At 33.5% G+C, this 26,156-nt stretch overlaps 2 protein-coding genes and 1 long non-coding RNA gene across 3 annotated transcripts; 2 read left to right on the forward strand and 1 right to left on the reverse strand.

The window, feature by feature from the left end:
- The first annotated feature begins 1,283 nt into the window (after positions 1–1,283).
- LOC143555412 (F-box/FBD/LRR-repeat protein At1g13570-like) lies at positions 1,284–2,340 on the forward strand. Its single transcript, XM_077044975.1, has 2 exons — positions 1,284–1,305; positions 1,707–2,340. The coding sequence occupies exon 2, from the start codon at positions 1,726–1,728 to the stop codon at positions 2,338–2,340; it is 615 nt and encodes a 204-aa protein (XP_076901090.1). The 5' UTR covers positions 1,284–1,305; positions 1,707–1,725.
- Positions 2,341–2,372: 32 nt separating this feature from the next.
- Positions 2,373–3,217, forward strand: LOC143555403 (uncharacterized). The gene is made up of 3 exons (XR_013139195.1): positions 2,373–2,515; positions 2,602–2,754; positions 2,837–3,217. It is a non-coding gene; the product is annotated as an uncharacterized LOC143555403 (long non-coding RNA).
- Positions 3,218–5,377: 2,160 nt separating this feature from the next.
- LOC143555413 (protein HEAT INTOLERANT 4-like) lies at positions 5,378–10,104 on the reverse strand. The gene is made up of 14 exons (XM_077044976.1): positions 9,961–10,104; positions 9,279–9,317; positions 9,138–9,191; positions 8,953–9,016; positions 8,738–8,796; positions 7,937–8,061; positions 7,784–7,843; positions 7,514–7,572; positions 7,319–7,398; positions 6,264–6,302; positions 6,071–6,133; positions 5,942–5,989; positions 5,673–5,801; positions 5,378–5,582 (listed from the first exon to the last, which is right to left on the reverse strand). Exons 1-14 carry the CDS (start codon positions 10,102–10,104, stop codon positions 5,535–5,537), a joined length of 1,011 nt encoding a protein of 336 aa, XP_076901091.1. The 3' UTR covers positions 5,378–5,534.
- Between the last annotated feature and the right edge of the window lie 16,052 nt (positions 10,105–26,156).

Here is a 26,156-nt window from a genome sequence, read left to right on the forward strand (position 1 = left end):
AATCGCCAATATATCTCGAGCAATCTTTTGCAACCTTGGGTACTTGACACCATTTGTTTTCCACCAAGCTAAAAGGTCAATCTCAGTTTCTTTTATCCAAACTTTCTCTTGTAGATACAAATCAAGCTCCGTTGTGACACCTAATATATAAATAAAGTTAATACAATTAATGAATAAAGTTAAATTAATGTAAATAATAAGTCATACCCGAATATAAAAATTATATTTAATAAATAATATATTATATATAAATATAAAAATTATATTTAATTAAACGGGTTTTAAACGGGTATACGGGGCGGGTATACGGGGCGGGTACAGGCTATACCATACCCGCCCCGAACCCGATTAACTTAAACGGGGAAAACCCGAACCCGGACCCGTCCCCGATTAAGTGTCCCCGAACCCGCCCCGTTCGGGGCGGGTTTCGGTTTTCCCCATCGGGTTTGGGTTTTTTTGCCATCCCTATTTGGTAGTGGTGATAAAAATAGAGGGACAAAGTGTGTATAGTATAAAAATTTGATTTGAGTATTGAACCCTAACCCTAGGCCTGTAAACGAACCGAACGTTCGGTGAACTGTTCGTGAACCGTTCGGCGGGAAGTTCGTTTATGTTCGTTTATTTAATAAACGAACGAACATGAACACATGTTCCGTTCGTTCGTTTATGTTCATGAACGTCCGTTTATGTTCGTTTATGTATTAATAGAAAATAATTAAATATTATCTGGATATGTCATCTGCTTAAATGTTTTATATATGTTAATTTGAGTTCGTTTATGTGTTTTCATTTAAGTTTATTTATGTTTGTTTGCGTTCACTTCATTCACATTGATTCATATATGTTTATTTATGTTCGTTTATCTTTGTTTAGTTATGTTTGTTTAGATTTTAAACAAACGAACACAAATGACCATTTTTAAATAATCGCACATGAACATAAGTATTTATTCGATTAATTATAAAGTTGAATAAACGAACATGGATATGCCCTTGTTCATGTTCATTCGATTCGTTTACGGGCTTTCAATATTCACATTGATGAATACATCGATCTTATTCTCTAGCCTCTACCGATTTTATTTGTGTTCGTTTGTGTTCGTGAACCGTTCATGAACACATTAATTTCCTTAATGAACAAACACGAACATAAAATCTCGTTCGGTAAGTGTTCGTGAACCGTTCGCGAACACAATATTTTCTTAATGAACGAAGATGAACAAGGCCTTGTTCGTGTTCGATCGGTTCGTTTACAGCCCTACCTAACCCCAAAATGTGAACGCTGGTGGTTATTCTTACTTGTTAGGTATGTATGCTTAACATCAATTAACATAAATCCAATCAATTTTGCAACACTAGTACATGCTCTGGGTTTTTGCTATTTATCTGAATACATTGACATTTTATTATTTGTTCGTTTTGTTGCATTTGGTGGGTGCAAGGGACCTTAATGTGATTAGAAATTAGACCCTGGGTGGTGTTTTAACTGCAATTTCATATGCACTAGCAATCACGCTACTTAAAGTGTAAAGGGTAGATTTTGTTTGTTTCTATACATTTGGAGTTTTGTTATTTTATCAATTGACAGCTAGCCTAGCTGCTATGTTCAGTATCAAAATCTTATGATATTATGCTTCTTTTGTGTGTGTGCGCGCGTTAAAGAGAGTTCATCTTATATAGATTATGTCAAAGTAGCTAATTTTGCAGCCAACAAGAATATCATAAGATGGATAGATTCAGCAGACTTCCTGTAGGCATATTAGAATCCATATTATGTTTCCTACCCATTCAAGAGGCTGCAAGGACAAGTATTCTTTCCAAGGAATGGAGGTACCACTGGCTCAAAATCCCTAAACTTGCGTTTATTCAAGACATATTACAAGAATCGACCGATGTGGCTGAGCCATCCGTTTTGGAGCAATCGTTCGACGGACCAAGTGAAAGGAAAGAAATGACGAGCAGGTGCAAACTGTTTTACGCTATATACCAAGTTCTGTTGATGCACCAAGGTCCAATCCATGACCTCACCATTCATATGTATGTAGATCGCTCCTGTGTCGAGATTGACCATATATTACTTCATTTGTTGAAGAAAAATACCGTCAAGATATTAAAACTCGACCTTTATGGGAACTACACGTTACCCTCGTCTTTGTTCTCGTTGCATCAGTTAACGGTTCTATATCTCAATGGTTCGGTAATTGACAATCTACCATCATTCACCGGATTTAGTAGCCTTACAACTTTGAATTTGCAAGAAGTATATATCAGTGAAAAAGCGCTCCGGCATCTTTTATTGAGTTGTTCATTACTTAAGAGATTGACTGTTTTAAGTTCGTAACAGAACTGAATGTTATGTTAATCCTCACGGACTTTCATAACTTGGCTCATTTTTGTAACTTTTGCAGGATAGTGACGATTCAACTATCGATGTTGATGGAGATTCAAAACTTGCTGATTTCATGGAGTGTTTACCAGTTATTGAATATTTGTCTATCTGGTTTTCCTTTTATGGGGTAACTCTATCCGCATGCTATGTACTTGATTATACCTCGGTCTGCTAATTTGTAATTACTAATCTTTGTTTTGTTTATGCTTCAAGTGTTTTATTCCACTTCCAGGAAAGGTTTCGACAACATTGGTCCACTTGAAATACTTGCGTGTGGAATATCTACCTTTCGGCCACATATGTTCATTACCTTTTCTCGTTCTTTTTATTAGAAGTGCCCCAAACATCGAAAAACTTAAGCTAGAGGTAAATAGCAAAAATTTATGTTGTATTCAACTTGTTTTTTATTCTTATGTCAAAATGCACTCACACAAGACGCTTCGTGTAGGTTGCTGAAGATCACTTGGATGATGCTGAAAGAGTTTTATGCTCCTCTAAACTCAAAAGGTTATTCAGATATTTCGTTGGAGCATCTTAACGAATTAGAGATTCTAGATTTTAGTGATCCGAAGAATGGTTTGGCTTTTGTGAAGCTTATTTTGGCCAAGTCACCTGTGCTAAACAAGGTTAGGATATCTCTATGGGATCAGTTGAATACGGATGAAAAATTGCAGGTCTTGAAAAAACTTTTAAGCTTCCCGTGTGCATCGCCGGTGGTAAAAGTCATTGTTAGTTGATAGTCAATTAGTCGCATCACTTGATGGATTTGTCGGTTTAGTGAAATGATCAGTTTTGTTTCAGTTTGATATGGGATGTCAAGAATCATGATATTTTTTGCAACTTGAATTTGTCTTACAAGTTACATTATCTTGCTAGTTTATTATTTTTGGACCAAAAAAAACTCTAAAATAAAATAAAAAATCATAAAATAAAAAATACACAAAAATCAAAAAAAGTAAAAAAACCAAAATTATTATTTTATCATCCTAGTTTCATAAAAAAAATTCGGTTTAAAAAAATTATATACACATATGTATAATATATACATATATGTACATTTACATGTTTTTTTGTACACATGTGTATAATTTAAGATAAATGATCTGTACATATGTGTATATTACGTAACTAAAGATTATATAAAATTATACATATGCGTATAATACGACGTTTTTTTATTTTTTTAAAATTTTTTTAATGAAACCGGAATGAAATATAAGAATTTTGGTTTTTTTTTACTTTTTTAAAATTTTTATTATTTTTTGTTTTTATGATTTTTTTAAATATTTTTTAAAGGTGTTTTTAGTGGTCCAAAATGGTTTTCAAAGTTCTCAATTTGCAAAGGGTTCTCTTAGAGCATTATCATCCCATTCTCCATCCATATCTCTATAAATACACTAAAAAAACACTACATTTCTCACTCCTGTTCAATTAAATAATATTTTTTATACCTTTATCATTACAGTTTTCTCTCTCCTCTACTCACAACCAATCCAACAAATATTAAAAAATAAATAGGGGCAAACAATGTTCCCCAAATGTTTCCCCAAATTTACAAAAAATCACTACATTTCTCTCTCCACCCTATAATTTACACTCACAATCACTCACAACCCCACCCTATAATTTACAAACTCCCCACACATAATTATAGGGGATGGGATGGGAATGTTCTTAGGATCCTTACCCTATATATATATATATATATATATTCTTACAATTTTGATTTAACAAAGAAATATATTTTCAATTCTTAACTAACAACGCCAAAAAAAAAAGATTGTTCGTTTAAATGTTTGTGTTTTTGTTTGTTTGGTTAAACACAAACACAAACAATCCTATGAATTTATGTCCGTTTCATTCAAGGTGTATGGGATTGCTTTTTTTAAGTAACTTACGAGTTATCAATTTTTGAAAAAGTTAAAAGATGTTTGGTATTGTGTGTTATTATGAGGGGATAAGTTAATAAGTTATAACTTATTAATCTATGAGAAAAGTTATAAGGAGGTAGAATAAAGAATCCCAAACATGTAGTATCAATGTGTTTGTGAATCATGATTTAATTCAGTTTATCAAGTAATCATTTATGTATGTAATCCTGTTATAAGTTTATTATGGTTCTTTTTATAACAAGTTAAAAATACATATATTAAGAGGTTGGTTGTTATTTGTGAAGAAGGGTAACTTACTCATCCATTGACTCGCGCGTTATGATATAATAAATAGACATTAAGTAAAAAAATAAAAAAAAAAAAATTGTTATGGTTATTTGAGAGGCGCTCCACGCCTCCACCATTTCCTTGTTAAAGGCCTTATTGCTATGTTAATTAACCCACCGAAACAACCTGGCGCGATGTAGCATGCGTTAAGATCGGGCCACGTCACCTTTGCCGTCCTCTTAAACTCCCCACAACAAGTAATATGAGGAACCACGCCATTCTATCCTCGCTTGGCCTAGGTAGAGAGTTGAATAACCACAACCCAAATATGTAGATTTCTTTTTTTTTGAACAGCCAACTAAGTAACGCCGGGTACTTCGTACCGGGTGAGATCAGGACTCGAACCCTGGCAAGCCAGGGTCATCCCTCATATCTCCCATATAAGTTGGTGGTGGTGAAGTTTGAACCCCCCTACCTCTCACTAGTAAAGTGAGTGCTCTACCATTAAGCCACGTCCAGCTTATCAAATATGTAGATTTCTATTAACATCAATCAGTTTCTTTCTTCTTTATTTATTTTTTAAAACTATATATTACCATTCTTTCAAATGTACACTCACTTGTGATATATAATTTATATAGAACGTCTCTTTTAATTTTATTTGTTTAATATAATTTGATAACAACGTTACATAACTTACATAAACATGGTGTGGTTTATAAATGATCAAATGTCAGAAAGTCTAGTTTAATTCACGCATAAAAACTTTTATACATTTAAAGGACAAAAGTTAACAACAATGTCACTTTTAAAGATAGGTCCAACTCTCATTGAAAAATTTAAGGTGAAAAAAACACTTCATAAGTAAACATATTATGAATTACATAATTTTCAAAATTCCTACAACTTAAAATATATGAGAATAGCCTTTTTCCTAGTCTCTTCAGCCCACCCTACAACCACCACCGCCACCAAAATTTGAGCTGCTCAGAGTACTTGATGCGCCTTGCCATAATACCTATTTATAAATGCAGACTGCAACAACAACGCATTACACACATGGTTAATCTAATTTGTCTTTCAAATATCAAAGATTTATGTGAAAATAACATATAATAATCAAACCTTCACTTGCGAGACATCAGGGCTGTCAGGTGTAGCAACTGGATAGAATTTGTAAAATCTCATATTCTCAAATGCAGCCACTTTCTCTTGGCTTAGTTCCTCTCGAGCTTTCTTTCGCTTTTCTCTTGCCTACATCACATAATTAAAAAATATAACTAAAACTATAGTAAAAAAAAAGCTTGTATTAAAAACTTTACAAATTACCATGCAATTAGCAAGTCGACTTCACAAATTACTTCTAAAACAAACAAAATAGTTAGAAAAATTACCTCACGGTTAGCTTTCTTTCCTTCTCGAACCCTTTCCTTGACAAACTCCTATATAAAAAAATATATTATTTAATAGTCACATAAATTGAAAAAAAACATAGTTTAGTTTAAGTACCCGAGTAAGCTTACCTTGAAGGCATCCTTCTGATCTTCAGACAACTCCTCAGCAACAATGAGCTCATTAGTAAAATCCTACAAAATGTAAAAAACTTTTCATTGGTATAAGTAGTAAATTTTTAAAAATGATACTTGTTTTCCAAAACCAAGTCAAACACTGTTTTTTATCTGGTCAAGTATTTTAAAACAAAAAAGTATGGCTCACCTCAAGGTCATCTAACTCCCAGTCAAACTCACAGACAACCTATACAAGATTCAAGCAAAATGATAAAGCAAATTAGTGTTGACTTTGTTCAAAAGTCATAGCATGAGTGCATTATGAAATATCATCGGCCTGTAAACGAACCGAACCGAACCAAACAAAACATGAATGGTGTGTTTTAATGTTTGTTTGCTTAACCGAGCAAACGATCGAATAATCACAATTAAACAAATGGAGTTCTTGTTCACATTTGCTCATTAAGAAAAAAGAATGTGCTTGTGTGTGTTTAATGGTACAAAAAAAAGACTCACATACGTAAACAAACATAAACAAACAGATGTAATTGAAGATAGATAACGAATATAAACAAGCATAAAATTAATAAACTAGACTAAAGTGTATATGATAATTTAATTTCATAAAAATGTACTAAATTGCAATGGACTAAAAATGATAGATGAATATACAAAAAAGGAACATAAACGAATATATATCAAACAATTAAATGAGCGAACATAAATAAACAATCACGAACATAAATGAACAAACGGGACATGTGTTCATCTTCGTTAAGAGTTCACTGAATGCTCGGTTTGTTACGGGCATAAATATCATATTGAGTGATATAGTATAATATACTTGCCATAAGAATAGTAACATGTTTAAAGGTGGTAACTTAGGAAAATGACAGATTGGATAAGGGTCAAAGCAAGTTCAAGTTTAAACATATATTATTTTACATGGATCAAAACGGGTTAAAGCAGGGTTGAAATTCCTTTTGTACATAATTCTAAACCTCTTTTTCTAAATAACTAAATTAACTAGTGTAAAACAGTATTAGTTACCAAACACTTTTTCATTCAAAAAATTAATGTGTATTGACATCTAGATGCTTCAATGGTGATTAGTTTGGGTGTTTTTTTAACATTTTCTGTTCATTAGTGTATTTAACTTTTTTAAAATATATTGCCTCTTCTAAGGTTATACACGTAATGCTTAAAAACTTAAAACCAATAATGTGATTGAGTGCATAAATTAAAGTGCAAAAAACAGCTTACAGGTTTTGGCTCGATTGGATACATGATATCCACAATAGTACTCTGTTCAGTTTCATCTTCTTTAAAAGGATGATAAAAGTCTGCAAAAAAAATATAGAAACAAGTTATCCACCACAAGATAATGCATATTAGATTGCCCTTAATTAAGTATTGAAGAAAAACTGATACAGTTAATGAATCTGCATATGTACTTACATGGTAAGCAGTACTCAAATTTCTTGACACGATCCTCCGTCAAAAATTTTAAACCGGCCCTGCGTTAGAAACAAGTTGTAAACAACATTATCTACCCATCTGAACACAAGACAACTGTAACAATAACATTAAAGTTTAAGGGTAAATAATGAAGCAAAAGACAAATTGAGTTAAAAGTAACTATCAACATGAGCTACAATAAAGCAAGGATGATTGAAGCATCCAAGATTCTCAGATAAACTTTATTGTGATTTTGAAGAGCTGAGATACCTTCTTTGACCACAGGTAAGTATAAAGATTTGAGATTTGAGTCTTTCAACTGAAGAACCCCTGTAAAGATTAAAAATATCAGTATCAGAGTTAAGATTATGATTATTAACTGAAACAAATTATTTATTAACCCTGGTCTTTCATATAAACTACCGTTGTGCTAATGGAATATATGGGACCCAGTCCATTTTCATCCGCTTCATATCAACAACCTCTTCAGACTCCCTTTGTACGGAGTTAATTCCAATCTTATCAGAAGGAGGAAATGGAGACACAATCTGCTCAAGAGTGCAATAACAAGCATAAGATTAAAATAAACAAAAACAATCAACCAAACACCTGTAAACAAACCAAGAGTTCAGTGAACCGTTGTAAATAGTTCAGCAGAAAGTTCATTTATGTTCGTTTATTTAGTAAACGAACGAACATGAAACCAAATTTGTGTTTTGTTAGTTAAATCAGCGAACATGAACACATGTCTCGTTCGGTCATTTGAATATTACATTCGTTCATAGATTTATTTAAACTTTTTATGCTCATTACATTTAGTCAGGTGTTGCTAACTTTTTAAAGCCAGCACAATTTTGTTCACAGTTAAATTTAATTAGTTTTAGCTGTTATGCTCGTTCACTTATGTTCAACTATGTTCATCCGTTTCAGTCCATGAACCATTCATTTATGCTGTTAGCGAACAAACATAAACGTTCATTTTCTTAGCAAATGAACACAAACAAGAAAACCCATTCGTTAATGGTTCATGTTTGATCATTGGCTCAATTAAAGTTAAGAACACAACACGCACCATCCGTGTTCTTTTGGTTACACAAAAGGGCCACTTATACCCTAAGACCACCAGGAATACGTATGCAAATCTTGCACAATGTGAACAGTAAAAATGAAAAATATACTAAAATTAAAAAAAAAAAAAAAAAAAAAAACTTGTGTTACACTTACCACTACCACTACAGGTATGCATGTGACTTTTGATTGACCATTATAAAAGAGCAATTGTGCTGAAAGAAAGATAAATAAAGTCACATAAACATGGATGATAGCATCATTTTCAACCAATAAAAAAAGTGCAACAAATCAGGCAATAATTTAAGCTTATAAGTCCACAAACATGTGAATTTCAAAATCTAAATATTTGAGTGCCATGTTCTACTTACGTTCTGTACAACTGAAGAGGTACACTTTCTTCCCATGTAATACCCCGCCCTCTTCAAATGTCTCCTGCACGGTTTGATGAAGAGATAAAAAGTTGCTTAGTTATGTGACATTTATTAGATAAATAAAACATTAAAAAATAATCAATTCTTTTTGATATTTAAACAAACGCTACAGTATTACTCACTTCTAGATTTGAGAAATTCCAATTGTATTCAGAAAGTAAGTCGAGTTGGTCCCACTGTCATGAAAATGTAAAACTCAATAAGTAGCCTACACCAAAAAAAATGAACAATATATAAAAATGAACATTAATGATCACACACACCTCTGTCCCAACAGGAAAGATCTGCTTCCATAAATCCTCCTGCAAAGACAAGTAAAAAAATAAAACCATTGAAAGAAAAGAAGGTATAATCTTAGTCATGACTAGTGAGAAAGTAAAAACAAGCATCATGTTTCAAAAAGATAACTAAATTCAACAATAAAAACAAATTATGACCAGGTTAAGCATTAATGCAAAACTATTATGATACATATTTTGATAAGAGAAAATTACAAGATTCATTATAAATCAAATACAACCTCTAAAACTATAGCATTATAGAAGCATCTGCATATAAATCTGTAACAGAGCCAGTATAAGTTTTAATCTCAAGATTCTGAAGATTGACATCAATTTGCAAAAGAATATACATGTCTAATTAATGATTCAACCTTGATGCATGCTAACAATTAACCAAAGTTACACAAGAATTGCTAACCATGTCCCCTGTTTCTCATTATCAGTAATTGCCTAATCTCCTACCTGCAACGGTGTAGCAGAATAGAAAAGTACCAATAAGTCAAATTCTCTGTTTGTGTTTTCAAATTAACTGTTTTAGCTTTTACGTCCATGTGCTACTATTAACCCTAGCATATTAGATAATCAACTAACCACCAGCAATTGTTCAACATCTGTTTTCCTCAAATTAACTCCATGTGCAAACAATCAACACATATATCCTTACCAATTCACGCTGGTCATCGAAGAACTCAGGCTCTGATTCAGCTTTGGAAGGCCTAGCACGCTTGGTTTTCTCTTCTTCCTGTTGAGTAACGGCCGCGGTGGAGGCTTCATCCTTACGGCGCTTGGTTCCTTTCTTGGTAGGCATGAGAAAGAGATTAGATTCGGTTGAACTGATTTATTTATTTATTTGTAAGAACAAAGAAGAAACCATCAATTTCTTTATTTTGGAATGAGAGGCGCCAGGGCCAAAATTTGTGGGGGGATTGAAATATTTTCAAAACCTTCTTTCTTTCTTTCTTTCTTTCTTTCTTTTGGGCCTATGCTTTTTTAACCTACTACTATTTCTTCAACAAACCCTACCTTCTATTCTTTTATTATTTTTCTTTATTTTAATCTTAATAATGTTTTACTTTGTTATGTATAACTCGTAATTTCATATATACTTGTGGAGACGACAACATGATATATAATTGTTGATAATGTCGTTAAACAAATAAAAGATTATTAAACATAACTTTCAACAAAAATAACATCCATTTTTATAATTATTAGATAGATAATTAAAACTTCAAAATGAGAATTTCATAAATTACTAAATAGTTTCTTATAAACCACATTTTTAGTTTTATGTGTAACTTTACATTCTTTATCTAATATAAGCATTTTAACACTGTCTCTACTATTCACTCGTGACAAAGCCACATATAGTTGATCATGTGTAAACACCGGTTCTCGCAAGTATATGCCAACTCTAGCTAGTGATTGGCCTTGACTTTTGTTAATAGTCATTGCAAAATAAACCGAAACAGAAAACTGTCTTCGTTTCAATTTGAATGACAGTTTCTTATCTGAAGGAGTTAGGCCACTACGAGTTATATAAGTGCGAAAGCCAATGTTAGTACCTGAAATAACATTTACTTCGATTAAACGCCTCCCCAAGTTAATTACTTGTAATCTCGTTTCGTTGCATAAACCGTTCTTCTGATCAATATTCCTTAGTAACATTATTGGCACACCAACTTTTAGAACCAATCAATGATTAGGCATGCCAGACATCTTTAAATCATTTAGAAAATCCGATGAGTGTAATATTGGATCGAAACCAGGACCAACACTATCAGACTTATTTATACTATTAGAACTGAGATATTCAACTTCTTCTCCGGGAAACAAAGACAAAAATCTGTCATTAACGTCCTGGACAACCTCATTTAAAGGTGCAAATACGACACTTTCTTGAAAATATGAAATATCATTAAAATTTTCCAATAATGCTGGATATACAAAATCAATCAGATCAAAAATAGGATCGGATGAATTATCAATCAAAAGATCATCTGGTATATCTATAACGGGGTTGTTGTATTTATAAATAATGAAATGCAAATGTTGTATTTATTAATAAATGATAATTTTACATGAATTATAAGTATATTTTAAAATTATGTTACAAAACAAATTGTTATGACAATCTAAAACCTAAATTTAGTCTTTCATAATACTAAAATTAATTGATATTCAAAATAAAGTCATAACCAATATTCAATAACATATAAATTTTAATTCAAGTATACTTGATATATAGTTGATTCCTAATATATATTATTTTGGAAATTAGGCAAAGCTTTCTCATCCATTTTTTACAACTCCTTTGTGGATAAATTATGTTAAATAATTATTGAATACATATAATAATAATAATATAATATTGTTTTAATAGATTGTGCTCTTTGGTTTTTATGTTTATTTCAATGTGTATCCATTTAACCCATTTTCTTTGTAGTTGTATTTTTTTACCCATTTAGACAAGGTGCATTTACTCAGGAGATTAAACTTTTCGTCATATTTCGTACATGCTAATTTGGTGGTGATGAAAATAGAAATTTAATTTTGTTAAAACTTAAATATATAAATGATTAAAAAATGTTTTTCATTATGGGAATAATATGAATAAGCTAAGAAAACATTCCATGTTCACTAATGGTTATTTTGCGGAGAAAATTGTATAAATTAAGGAGAAAACGTGTTTTATTTTTAGCAACCACTATTTGTTTGACAATTATGTTAAAATCATTTTATGCATTATTTTTAGGTGTTTAAAAATTTAATATTTAATATAAATTAATGTTTGCCAACTTAAGAATTGATTTAAAGTCAAAACTTATATTAGGTCAAAAAAGTATTATCATTTTGTACAATAAAATAGTGATTAAAATACAAATTAAAACATAAATTAGTAGATGTATATGAATATGGTTGATGACTATTAAAAAATGTTATAATTAATTGTATTTAAACGATTATAAGTTGAAAGTTACAAATAATTTTTATTTCTAGTTAGGAATAAGGTATTAATTGATACCATAATTAAAAGGGTAACAATTGCTAAATAAATAATTAATTAATAAGAATAAATTTTTTTAAGTAATTGCATTTAATATAACGATACTTTTGATAATACGATTATTATTGATATAAAACGAAGATTGATTTTTGACTTTAACAATAATGGTTTTTTATTTTATAAAATATTGTAACAATAGAAAGTGAGTTAATGTGATAATAATGATGGAATAACAAAAAGCTTAAGGTACAGAAATTCAGTAAGTCATTTGATGTTATTTTTAGGCATACGCATCTTGACATTTAAACATATTTATAAAATTGTCAAATAAAAAAATGTAAACTTTTCTAAGATGGGAAAGTATCAAAATCTTTTAAATGTTAATGAGAATTGATCAAATAATGTTTGCTGAGTTTGAAATAAAGAAAAAAATACATGCTTTGTATATGAACAAAAACATATAATTAAATAAAAATTGTAATCAATAAATATACAAATTGTTATACAAGAATTTTTATTTTAACTTTTAACATTCAATAACTTTTTTGTCATATCTATAAATTCAATGCTAGATTTCACTTTTATAAATAAAAAAAATTATTAGTAAACTTCAAAAAAATATTTAGTAGAGTTGTATTGTAATAAATAATTTTGACATAATTACATTTAATATCAAATTCGTTAATTAGTCAACTTTTGACATTAATATGTAAAAAAAAGAATTTTTTTTATTTTTTAATATTAAAATGGGGGTTTATTTTATACATTAATTCTGACATTCAATTTGTAAAAGTTTGTATTTAATTTTTAAAATTCCGTATTTAATCGATTATAGAAAATATGTGGGTTTTACTAAAGGTATGAATCTTGAAATTTAGACATAACTAAGAAATGTTCAAATATAAAAAATAGAAATAAGGGTCTTAATATGTTATGAATATTAACCATAAATTAAAGGTATTATATAAAAACTGAATTAAATAAATGTACATTTTATTATATATTTTATTTTTGATGTGTAGGAATAAATATATTAATAGATTTAGTTGAAATTGACATTAAAATCATAATAACTTGAAATATTTAGAAATCGTTATTAAAAATATTTTTTTATTATTTAAGGCATTAATATTGAAAACTTATGAAATGGTCAAATTCGTTAAATTTCGGTTTTTGAATAACCGGTAAAAGTCAAACTATATAACACATTTTTGTAAACTTCATATAAATAGTGAAAATCCGAATTTGAATGGTGAAAATCGGTTTCTAAAATGTCATATTAAATGTGTATTATTTTAAAATGTTAAAAACGATAATATTAGAAAAATGTAATAATGTTTTAAACTGCGTTGATATTAGTGATTTAATTGAAATTTAACCAACAACAATATAAGGTTGATTATCTTACTATAACTAATTTAATGTCTTATAGAATGATCAATTAAATTTCATTTTCGGATTATATAATAATCAATTAAATTATATGAATTGCGAAAAATAAATAAATACATGAATCATAACAAATATATACATTAACATTAAACAAAATAAAAGACATCTTGTCAACAAATCCTCAATCCATTATATCAAGTTGGGGACATGTCACACCCCCATCTAGGGCCTAGGAGTGCGACCCATAAGTTGTTATCGTGTTTGTAAATAAATCAGAGTTGCGTTATGTTGCGGAAGACTTATAAAACTTTAAGGATCGAAAATGTAATTTATATATATATATATATATATATATATATTCAATCAAAAGACGGGAATATAAAATACCCGTTTAAAGTTGTTAACAAAAGATTACTTGTTTTATGTTTACAAAACCACCATATTAAACTTATACAAAAATGAATCCGAGCTATCGGATATTAGTACTTCGTCATTTCCAAGCTCTAACTTTGCTCACCTGCAAAATGTAATAAAATACGTCAGCAACGAATGCTAGTGAATACGCTGACGCAAAAATATTTCTTTTACTTTATTACCCCTCGAGACTACGCCTTCCTCGGCCCAACGTGGCTTAGGAATAACAAAGTCAAATAGCACATTATAAATATGAGCCTCTACGCTAGGTCACCTCAGCAAACACCACAGCATTCGACTTAGTTAAGTACCCGTAAATATACACATAAGGTCGTACTCCCTACAAAAGAGCGTCCTACGACCAAGGGTGGTGCGATCATGCCCGTCCATCGCATAGTACCACCTATGTAAGGATCCAGACATACGTATACCACAGCCTGAGGGCTAGGTTTATACCCTTATTCATAACGGTTTTAGGAACACATAGTTCCTTGTAAACAATTTCAAATAACAAGTTTGACTCATTTTAAATAAGTAAAAGCTTGGGGGCGTATTCACCTTGTCCCTTTAGGATCGGCTTCACTCACCGTCTAAGGGTCTTTCCCTTTCTTTATCTCGCACCTATAGTATGAGTATAAATATTTGTTAGTCGGATACATGATCCGGCTTAAGACCTTTAGTCTTATATCTCAATCCTCGATTGAACCTTTAGTTCAATTCTTATTTACTTGAAAACCTTTAGTTTAAAAGTAAGTTATAAACCTTTAGTTTATATTCAAGTTGGGGAGGATGTAACAACGTGAAAATTTTGAGTTCAAAGTATCAACTTTCCAAAAGTCTAGGGACTAAAATTGCCAAATTCCAAAGTGGAGGGTTTAAAATGTAAATTCTGATTTTCCTCGAGATTGCTTTACTCGAACAAGTGGGGTATTTCTTTCTCATTTCCGATTCGAGTTCCCAAGTATATTCGGGCCCTCTACGCGAGTCCCATTTTACTTTCACAATTTTCAACGTTCTTTTCTTTAACTTCTTTGTTTTCGAATCTTCAATTTGAATTGGACGTTCTATGAATTTTAAGTTCTCATTTATTTCAACGTATTTTAATGGCATAGCCAACGATTCATCGGTCAAACACTTACGCAGATTCGAGACGTGGAATACATCGTGTATCCCTTGCATTTACTCAGGCAGTTGCAACCGGTATGCAACAGTGCCGATTCGTTCGAGTATCTCAAAAGGTCCAACGAATCAAGGACTTAATTTTCCTTTCTTACCGAAGCGAACAACGCCTTTCCAAGGCGAGACTTTCAATAACATTTTGTCACCGACATTGAACTCTAACGGCTTACGACGGACATCGGCGTAACTCTTTTGGCGATCACGTGCCGTCTTAAGTCGTTCTCGGATTTGATTGGCTTTGTCGGTTGTTTCTTGGACTATCTCGGGTCCAGACAATTGATTATCTCCGGTTTCAGACCAACACACGGGCGTTCGACACTTTCGACCATATAACGCCTCGGACGGTGCAGTTTGAATACTTGTGTGATAACTATTATTATACGAGAATTCCATTAGGGGTAAGTGGTCATCCCAACTTCCACCTAGATCGATCACACAAGCGCGGAGCATGTCTTCCAACGTTTGAATCGTCCTTTCGCTTTGCCCATCGGTTTGTGGATGATAAGCAGTGCTAAGGTTCAACTTTGTACCGAGGGCTTGTTTGAAGCTTTTCCAAAAGTGAGACGTAAAACGACTGTCTCGATCAGATATTATAGACAGTGGTACTCCATGCAAGGCAACAATGGTGTTTACATAGATACGCACTAATCTATCCATAGAGTATGACTCATTGATGGGTATAAAGTGTGCAGATTTCGTTAAACGATCCACGATTACCCATATAGCATTATGTTGTCGAGTCGTCTTCGGGAGTTTTGTAATAAAGTCCATGGTAATTAATTCCCACTTCCATACGGGAAGCTCGGGTTGCTGAAGCAATCCCGAGGGCCTTTGATGCTCAACCTTAACTTTTAAACAAGTCAAACATTTCGCAACATACGAAGCGACATCCCTTTTCATTCCGTTCCACCAATAATTCGCCTTTAGATTGTGGTACATCTTATCACTTCCGGGATGCATCATATATTTAGACTTGTGAGCTTCGTTCAAGATTTTCTCACGCAAACCTCCAATGATTGGTATCCAAATCCTATTGCCGAGTCTAAGGATACCGTCGTCGCCCTTGACTAATGAGTTAATGGTGCCATTGCGTTTTTCATCAGAGGTTTGATTTTCATTGATTGCTTGCGTTTGCGCGGATTTGATTTGCTCAAAGAGATCAATTTGAAGTTCTAGGCGCAAAGCTCGGACCCTTTTGGGTTTTTCATGCTCTTTGCGACTTAAGGCATCGGCCACGAAGTTGGCCTTGCCTTCATGATACACAATCTCACAATCATAGTCGTTAAGAGTCTCCATCCATCGCCGTTGGCGCATGTTGAGCTCTTTTTGATCAAAGATGTGTTTCAAACTCTTATGATCAGTGTACACAGTAAATCGTACTCCATAGAGATAGTGCCTCCAAATCTTAAGTGCAAAGATTATGGCGCCTAACTCTAAATCGTGAGTCGTGTATTCTTTTCGTGTATTTTCAATTGACGAGAGGCGTAAGCTATTACCTTCTTGTGTTGCATTAGTACGCATCCCAAACCCGAGTGGGATGCATCACTAAATACTACAAAATCTTCAGTACCTTCTGGCAGAGCCAGTATCGGTGCTTGGGTAAGTTTTTGCTTGAGTATGTCGAACGCATCTTGTTCCCCATTCATACTTGATGTTTTTACGAGTTAACGAGGTTAAGGGAACGGCGATTCTTGAGAAATTTTCGATGAACCTACGTTTGTAGCCGGCCAAACCTAAGAAACTTCGGATCTTACTTGGCGACTTCGGGATCTCCCACTTAGAGATAGCTTCAATCTTTGCGGGGTCCACTTGAATATCGTTGACGTTAATGATATGACCAAGAAATTGCACCTCGTGCAACCAGAACCCGCACTTCGAGAACTTGGCGTACAACTTCTCGGTTCTTAGAATTTCAAGTAATGTTCGAAGATGAATTTCATGATTGGCCTTTGACTTTGAATAAATAAGTATGTTCTCGATGAATACGATAACGAATTTATTCAAATAAGGTTTGCAAATACGGTTCATCATATCCATGAACGCGGCCGGAGCATTAGTAAGTCCAAACGGCATAACCGTGAACTCATAATGTCCATACCTTGTTCGGAAAGCAGTCTTTGGGATATCTTCGGATTGGACTTTAAGTTGGTGATAGCCGGAACGGAGATCGATTTTTGAAAAGAAGCTAGCACCTTGAAGTTGGTCGAAAAGATCATCAATACGAGGGAGTGGATATCGATTTTTGATTGTGACTTTGTTTAACGCACGATAGTCAATACACATCCTCATGGAACCGTCTTTCTTTTTAACGAATAAAATTGGCGCTCCCCAAGGCGACGAACTCGGTCGAATGAAACCTTTTTCAAGAAGTTCATCGAGTTGTTTCTTCAACTCCTTCATTTCGGTCGGCGCTAAGCGATATGGAGATTTGGCGATTGGAGCAGTACCGGGAATCAGATCGATTCTAAATTCCACCTCACGGTCGGGAGGAATACCGGGGAGTTCATCAGGAAAGACGTCAGAAAATTCAGAAACGATAGGAACGTCTTTGATTTCTTTTGGCTTAGACTCTTTAGTGATATAGATCATGAATGCAAGGCATCCTTGATTTAAACATTTGTTGGCCCTAATCATAGAGATTATGCTAACTTGGCCAGCATCTCTGTCCCCTTCAATTCGAATCGTTCGTTTATCGGGGGCTTGAAGTTCAACAGTTTTGCTATTGCAAATAATACGGGCATGGTTATTGGATAACCAATCCATACCAAGTACAATATCAAAACCATCCAGACTCATGGGTAACAAACAAATAGGCAACAAATAACCGGCTAAAAAGATTTTTCTGTTTTCAAGAGCTTCGGAGATCTTAACAATTTCACCGCTAGCAGTCTCGACGCTTAGAGTTTTATCTAATTTAGTTAATGGTTTGTTTAATAGACTACAAAAATTATAATCTATAAAACTCAAGTTGGCACCAGAATCAAATAAAACTCTAGCATAGGTGTCGTTGACTAGAAACGTACCAGTGATGGTCTCTGGCACATCAGCGGCCCTTTTTGTGTCGAGTACAAAGACTCGAGTGTTTCCCTTTTTGTCCTTGCCACTACCACCCGCACCACCAGCAGCAGGCTTGTTCTTCGGGCATTCAAAACTTAGATGGCCCATCTCCTTGCAGTTAAAGCAAGTCATCCTCTTCTTCCAGCAATCCGTAGCATCATGACCAGTGTGATTGCAAGATTCACAAACTTTAGGAGGCGGGGCGAAGTTGCAACGGCTCTTGTGATACCTCCTACAAATATTTCATTGTGGGGTGTTTGAATTAAATCGGCTTTGGTTTACGCCCTTACCTTTGAAGCGATTATTTCCTCCACTCGTCCTTCCTTGAGTTGTTGATGTCGTAACCTTCTTGTCTTCTTCTTTGTTACGAATCATGCCGCCCATTAGATAACCGACTAACTCCATTGCAGAGTCGGCGGTTTGTGGTAGGTGAGACCTTACCATGTCGCGAATTTCCTTCGGAAGTCCCCAAATATATCTCGTGACTTTGCTGGATTCAGGGTGAACCAGCTGGGGAACAAGGCGACAATACTCATGGAATTTAGTATTGTATTCGCGGAGGTTTGTCCCAACGACCTTGAGATTCAAAAATTTCGTTTGAATCTGATCAGTCTCATGCATAGGACAGAACTTAGCCATCAACAAGGCTTTAAAATCTTCCCAACTCATACCATACATTACATCTCTTCCTTTGCTCATCAACAGAGCATTTTACCATTCCAACACTTCGCCCTTGAACATAAGGGCTGAATACTGAATTTTCTCAACCTCAGAACACTTACTCGTGATAACAATAGTTTCCATTTCCTCGAGCCACCTCACGGTTGAAATGGCTCCCTTATCACCATGGAACTCTTTCGGTCCATAGTACTTGAAATCCTTAAATGAACAACCGCTTATTTTGAGTTTCTTGAACTCACGTCTAACTTCGTCGTCGGCGTTAGACTCATGCACTCTCTCTTCAACTTAAGAGGGATTAGGACTGGATTTAACGGGTTTAGAAGGGTTAATAGATTGAGAATTTCGAGATTGCCTAGAATGAGACCTATTCATAGATTCTTCCCTCACGGCATCTTTTATCATCTTTTGGATTTTGTTCATGTATTTCTCGGGAATATCTTCATCTCTCTCATTTTCGGGGCCTTTCCCCTTGGATTTTATCTCTCTCTCTCTCTCTCTCTACGAGCATTCTCGTTATTATTGCTTTGTTCAGACATTTTCTTTTTATATCTTTTCAATTAGTCTGAAAAATTTGATAAAGTTTCTTTCAAACACATATTTTATTTATTACACATTATATATATATCCAAAGGATATATATATTTTACAATACATATATATATATATATATATCGTTTCCACGATATATATAGCTAGTCTTATCATTACATAAGAACGTTTCAAACGTTCTTTTATTCATACACATATCATACAACACTAGTTTTACACATAAAAAGTCTTCACATCACACTCCACGTCTTCAGTCCTTCAAGAACTTCTTCACAACCTTCGTTAGTTTGTTGCATTTACGAAAGAGTGATTTTCCAACTTTCTTCTTTTCCTTCTCTTTCTTATCTACCTTCTTCCTCTAGTCGTCGGTCTCATGCAATGCACGATCCAGATGTTCTTCGTACGAATGCGGAACTATGTTGGGATACCTGTACTGCGGAGGCGGTCGCGATAACCCAGTGTTACCATCTCGTAATGGTTTCTCGGCTCCAGATATGGAACATAGTCCATGTCTGATGAAAGATAGAGGTAGGTCTTGGCAGCTTGGTTTTGTTCGCGGATCTTGTCGGCTTGTTCATGAATCGAAGGAATTTCTCCTTGAAACGGTGGGAAACTTGACGTAGTTTGGATCCTTAGTTTCTCCAAGTACTGAACATACGGGTCCACAGAACCATAGCTTGCATTATTGGAAGTGAGTGATCCATTCATCGGGCTTGATATTTCGTTCGAGTTCTCTGGATGCCCTTCTTCCATCTCTTCCTAGGACTCTTCCACCGGGTCCTCATCATCTTCCTCTTCCTCGGGATCGGAATTCTCCTCTTCTATTGGTTCTTCCTCTTCCATGGGTTCCTCTTCCTCTTCAGGTTCGTCTTCCTCCATAGGTTGTGGAGTGTCTATGTTCATGGAGGGCATCTTGAAACTTTCGAAAGGCATCATGATCTTCATTTTGGGCTTTCGGGATGGCCCTTCTCCATTGTTGGGTTTTGAACTGACTTCATTAAAGGTAGAATTTCCGGTAAACCATCGGCATGGGTCGGAATGACACTGCATCCAGTCAGAGGACGGGCTTCGTGGTTCTTCCTTTATGGGTCGGTTCAAAAGAAAGGCGTAGGATGGATGTGGATTTGGCGGTACATAACCAGTTGGGAAATGTTGTGGTACCTCCGTGGGCTGATAAGTTGGAACCTCCGTTGGGTGGTATATTGGTACTTCTGACGGTTGATACATTGGCATAGTCGGTGGATGATAGCTTGAATGCCACGGTGCCTCAGCACTTGGCTTCGGTGGACTATTGGGGATGTGGATCGGGTAGTGCCTACTTCCGGGATGGTATCGGGGTTTGGAAAAGTCTCGTTCCACGTCTTGATCAAAGAACGCTTCGTAATATCCATCGCTCATATTATCTTCAGGGTAGGGTTCGGCTATACCGACTTCCTTGGCCTTGCGTATGTAGTTTTCAATGTGAGCTTTAAACAACATCTAATATTTATAGGTGGTTTAGAATGTAGAGAGGGATAGAAAGGTTACCAACCTATCTTATCCTTAAAACAAATAATCAAACAGTTTCCTATACTTGGATCGAAGCTTGGGTATTGTTTTATGATACCCAATTCGCTAAGATCGATGGCTCTGATACCAAGCCTGTCACACCCCCATCTAGGGCCTAGGAGTGCGACCCATAAGTTGTTATCGTGTTTGTAAATAAATCAGAGTTGCATTATGTTGCGGAAGACTTATAAAACTTTAAGGATCGAAAATGTAATTTATATATATATATATATATATATATATATTCAATCAAAAGACGGGAATTATAAAATACCCGTTTAAAGTTGTTAACAAAAGATTACTTGTTTTATGTTTACAAAACCACCATATTAAACTTATACAAAAATGAATCCGAGCCATCGGATATTAGTACTTCGTCATTTCCAAGCTCTAACTTTTTTCACCTGCAAAATGTAATAAAATACGTCAGCAACGAATGCTGATAAACATGCTGACGCAAAAATATTTCTTTTACTTTATTACCCCTCGAGACTACGCCTTCCTCGGCCCAACGTGGCTTAGGAATAACAAAGTCAAATAACACATTATAAATATGAGCCTTTACGCTAGGTCACCTCAGCAAACACCGCAGCGTTCGACTTAGTTAAGTACCCGTAAATATACACATAAGGTCGTACTCCCTGCAGGAGAGCGTCCTACGACCAAGGGTGGTGCGATCATGCCCATTCATCGCATAGTACCACCTATGTAAGGATCCAGACATACGTATACCACATCCTGAGGGCTAGGTTTATACCCTTATTCATAACGGTTTTAGGAACACATAGTTCCTTGTAAACAATTTCAAATAACAAGTTTGACTCATTTTAAATAAGTAAAAGTTTGAGGGCGTATTCACCTTGTCTCTTTAGGATCGGCTTCACTCACCGTCCAAGGGTCTTTCCCTTTCTTTATCTCGCACCTATAGTACGAGTATAAATATTTGTTAGTCGGATACACGATCCGGCTTAAGACCTTTAGTCTTATATCTCAATCCTCGATTGAACCTTTAGTTCAATTCTTATTTACTTGAAAACCTTTAGTTTAAAAGTAAGTTATAAACCTTTAGTTTATATTCAAACCCGAAGTTTCTTCTTCTCCAAGAAACGTAATCATTTTATTTTATTATTTAAGAATACTCATTATTCATTAAATAATATTTTCATAACAAAGATTATATATACACATATACTTAGACACACATATATATGTAATCACAATATTCAATACACAATCTTTTATTCATTTCTTTGTTATGTTTATATTTCTTTTCTTTTATCGAGGTATCGAGTATAACATCGACTTAAGGCTTAAGCCTTTAATATAATATTGAATTATATTGAATTCATCATTAGGCCTAACCTTAGTGGCGTATAGAAACTCTAGGAACACGGGCAGCACTCGAACGCCACTTTACTTTGCTCGACACGTAAATCGAGGAACGCCAAATCTTTAATACTCGTTGATACGCTTTACGAGATTTATCGCCATTATAGCAAACACCTTTGCTTGAATGTGGGTGGCCGGTGGCACAAACTCCAAGGAAACGTTGGTACACAAATGAAGGTTCGGGACACACTTAACGATGGATTATGGCACGCTTATCAAGGTAAGGCTAGATAGAGTAGTGAGATGTGAGAGCAATGTTGGTGTGCAGAAATGAGCTGCCCATGGCCGCTATTTATAGGCAATATTTTGGATACCATCGCGGGTCCTTTGGCTAGCCCGTCGCGTACCGCGACGTAGGCCTGGCCTGTCATACACTAGACCTGCCACGTGTTGACACGTGGCGGCAGTGTTGCCACGTGGCGACACGTGGCGGCAGTGTTGCCACGTGGCGACACGTGGCGGTAGACGTTGCCACCGTGTGCCACGTGGCACACATGTCACACATTGTTAGTCACCCCATCGCGTACCGCGATGGGTGTTTTCTTCTGACCTGTCGCGTACCGCGATGGGTCAGGAAAATCAGAATTTATATTTTAAACCCTCCACTTTGGAATTTGGCAATTTTAGTCCCTAGACTTTTGAAAAGTTGATACTTTGAACTCGAAATTTTCACGTTGTTACAGGACAATAACCTGAAATGATAATATTAAATATTAATATTAATATCACATAATAAACAAATTACCAATTATGGAATATTTGAATTATGTGAACAAATGCAAACCTTACCGGAAAACGATATAACCTTAATGGAAAAACATATAAATGTGTATTAGTACAAAATCGGTGAAAACCTAACCAATAATATAAAAACATCCACCATCTAATAATTAGTACAAAATTGTGTGAATAATATACTAAAATTAATGAAGGTGTAATTTGGAATAAAAGTAAAAGTCTGGATGATGGTAAGCTAATTATTTTTATGTAGCAATATCATTTCGTCTTGAAAAATCATCTTTATCGACCAATCTTCTTCGGGCTTGTTATTGTCCTTGAGACGCTATAGTTTCAAAATATGAACCTTGAGGATATAGTCGTTGTTAAGCACATCCAATTGGTTCAACATTGTAATGTTTGTTGGCTCCATCTTCCTGGTGGTGAAAAATTAAAAATAAACAAACTATTAATTTTTGAACAATTATACTTTGAACTGAACAACTAAAAAACAAAATGAATTATATAAGCACGACCAGAAATATAAACCTTACAAACAAACAAATTCGATTATGCTAAATATGGTGTGATATGTAAGAATTCTTGTGTGAAAGTCATAATATTTATACACAAGTAGTAAAAGATTCAAATTTTGGAGACTTGCATAAGGAAGGAAGATATTAATGTAATTAATTAAAAGCATAAAATTAGGATTTTTTAAATGAGCTAAAATTATGGATGAAAATATGTAGGTTGCATTAGGGGGATTTTCAAAATTTGAAATACTTGAATGTAATCTTGTTAAATTATATTATAAAGACAAAATAATTAAAATTGATATATTTAAATTTACTTCATATTTCAAACTACAACACTAAATTATTAATGTAGAAAAATAAGTTACTAATGTAATTATTATCATTAATATAATTAATCATCAATGTTTTTAATTTCATATATCTAAATTGATTATTAGTTACCGTATATCTAAAATTATAATAAACTATGATATATTAAAATTCTTAATCATAAGGTTGAAATTTTTAAAAATAGTCAACATAATATAATTAATAAGCAATTGAATAATTAAGTAATTGATATAAGTTGTGCAAAAATAAGTTAGTAATTTAATTCCGTAAATAAAGTAATCCTTAATCAAATGGTTGCTTTTTTTTTCCTAATATACACAAATTGATTACAGATCTCAATTTATACTCCAATGGTTATATTTTTAATTAGTCAATGGGTCAAATTTCATAAATCTATAATTAAAATCAATTTTAGTAAAATTAAATCCGTAGTAACGTTAACCGGTATTAAATCAAAAATAAAATAAAGAATATGGTTTCAATTGTATCAATATACAAAAATTAAAACCTGATGATTTAATTTACCAGTAGTAACGTTGATGGATTGTGAAGACGGTCATACGTAGGCTGATATGTTGTGGATAAAACGTCCGGCTAGTGAACAGCTTCATCGATGGTAGACGATGAATTTGCTGGATAGATGAATTGAAAGTAGAGATCCGTGGAAAAAGATGGAGGCGTGAAAGAAGAGATAATTGATTTGGGTTTTTAAGTTAAACTATGAATGGTGTATACAGAATAATAGAAATAACATAAATAATAGAAATAATAGAAATTGATATTAATAATTATAAAATGCATTTGAATCATTAATTTTAATCATTAAAGAGATTAAAGAGAATTGATTGTATATAATTTTAATTTATTTTTGATTTATTTTATTCTCATGAAAATTAGAGAAGTGTTAGATATACATGGAAACTTTAAGAAACAACTAATAGGAAGATGCCAAGTTGACTTAAACTCTTTTGTTTTAATAGTATATTTAGATTAGATTTGTATCATTAACGAGGCACTAGTTCGTCTACATTTTACCGAAGACCACCCTTAATTAGGAGGATACCCATATATGAGAAAACCCTATGACCCAACTTGTAGCCTTCTATTTTGTGTCACGCGTTAAATTGAAGTTTTTGAGCGTCTCACATCAATCACTCTAGCTAAGGATCATTAGCATAAATTTGGATCTTTAAATGTAAAACTTGATGCGTGATCTCAAGGGAAAACTTGGTGGGGAGTTAAAGATCATGGACCAAGTTAAATAAATTGGTGTCTAAGTTATATTTTATTTATTTTTGTTATTTAGATTAGATGTGTAATTTGATTTTGTTTCCTAGTTTATGTTTCTTGTTGCTCAACTTATTAGTTGTTTATAAATAAGGCATTTTTAGCATTTTTTTTAGTAATTTGATTGTGTTCTTGTTTATTATTATTAAAAAGAGTCGCATAAGGTTTATGCAACATCGAATTTGTGTTTTTGGTTCACTTAATCGAATAAGTTCAACACTAAATAAATAGAGCCTTGGTGTAACTCCTCCTTAAATGCATGTTTAGTAGTATTTGTATTATTCTAGTTTGTTTGTTTTTTTTGTATGTAAGTTAATATTAACGTATTTTTAGTACATCTCGAATATTTAACCATATCTAAAAAATATTGAACTGGGTAAAGTTTAATTTAGACTAAGGTGGTATTTTTATACATGACTTGAAAGACGCATAAAGATGATAAGATTTTGGTTGTCATATTAATGCACACTTGTTGGGGTTGACATGCTTAATTAAGTAATTGTGTTCGGAGGACATGTTTTGCTTGTTTGATTAATCGAATTGACCCACTAGCCTGTTTAACTAATTTTACAATATTTTAAGACATTACAACTTGATTAATATTTATAACACATTTCACACGTTTAGATGTATGGGTTAAATGGGTTAAATGAGTTGTTTCAGGTTACATGTTTCACAAAAAATGAAAGTATGGATTATGTTCAAGATGAACATTTCAACTTGACAACCCGGCACGACTGACATCAAACCTTAAGACTATTTGCATTCACA

This window comes from Bidens hawaiensis, unplaced genomic scaffold, assembly GCF_021521415.1.
Source record: "Bidens hawaiensis isolate Kalapana, Puna unplaced genomic scaffold, B.hawaiensis_p1.1 tig00018130_1, whole genome shotgun sequence".
Classification (NCBI taxonomy): domain Eukaryota; kingdom Viridiplantae; phylum Streptophyta; class Magnoliopsida; order Asterales; family Asteraceae; genus Bidens; species Bidens hawaiensis.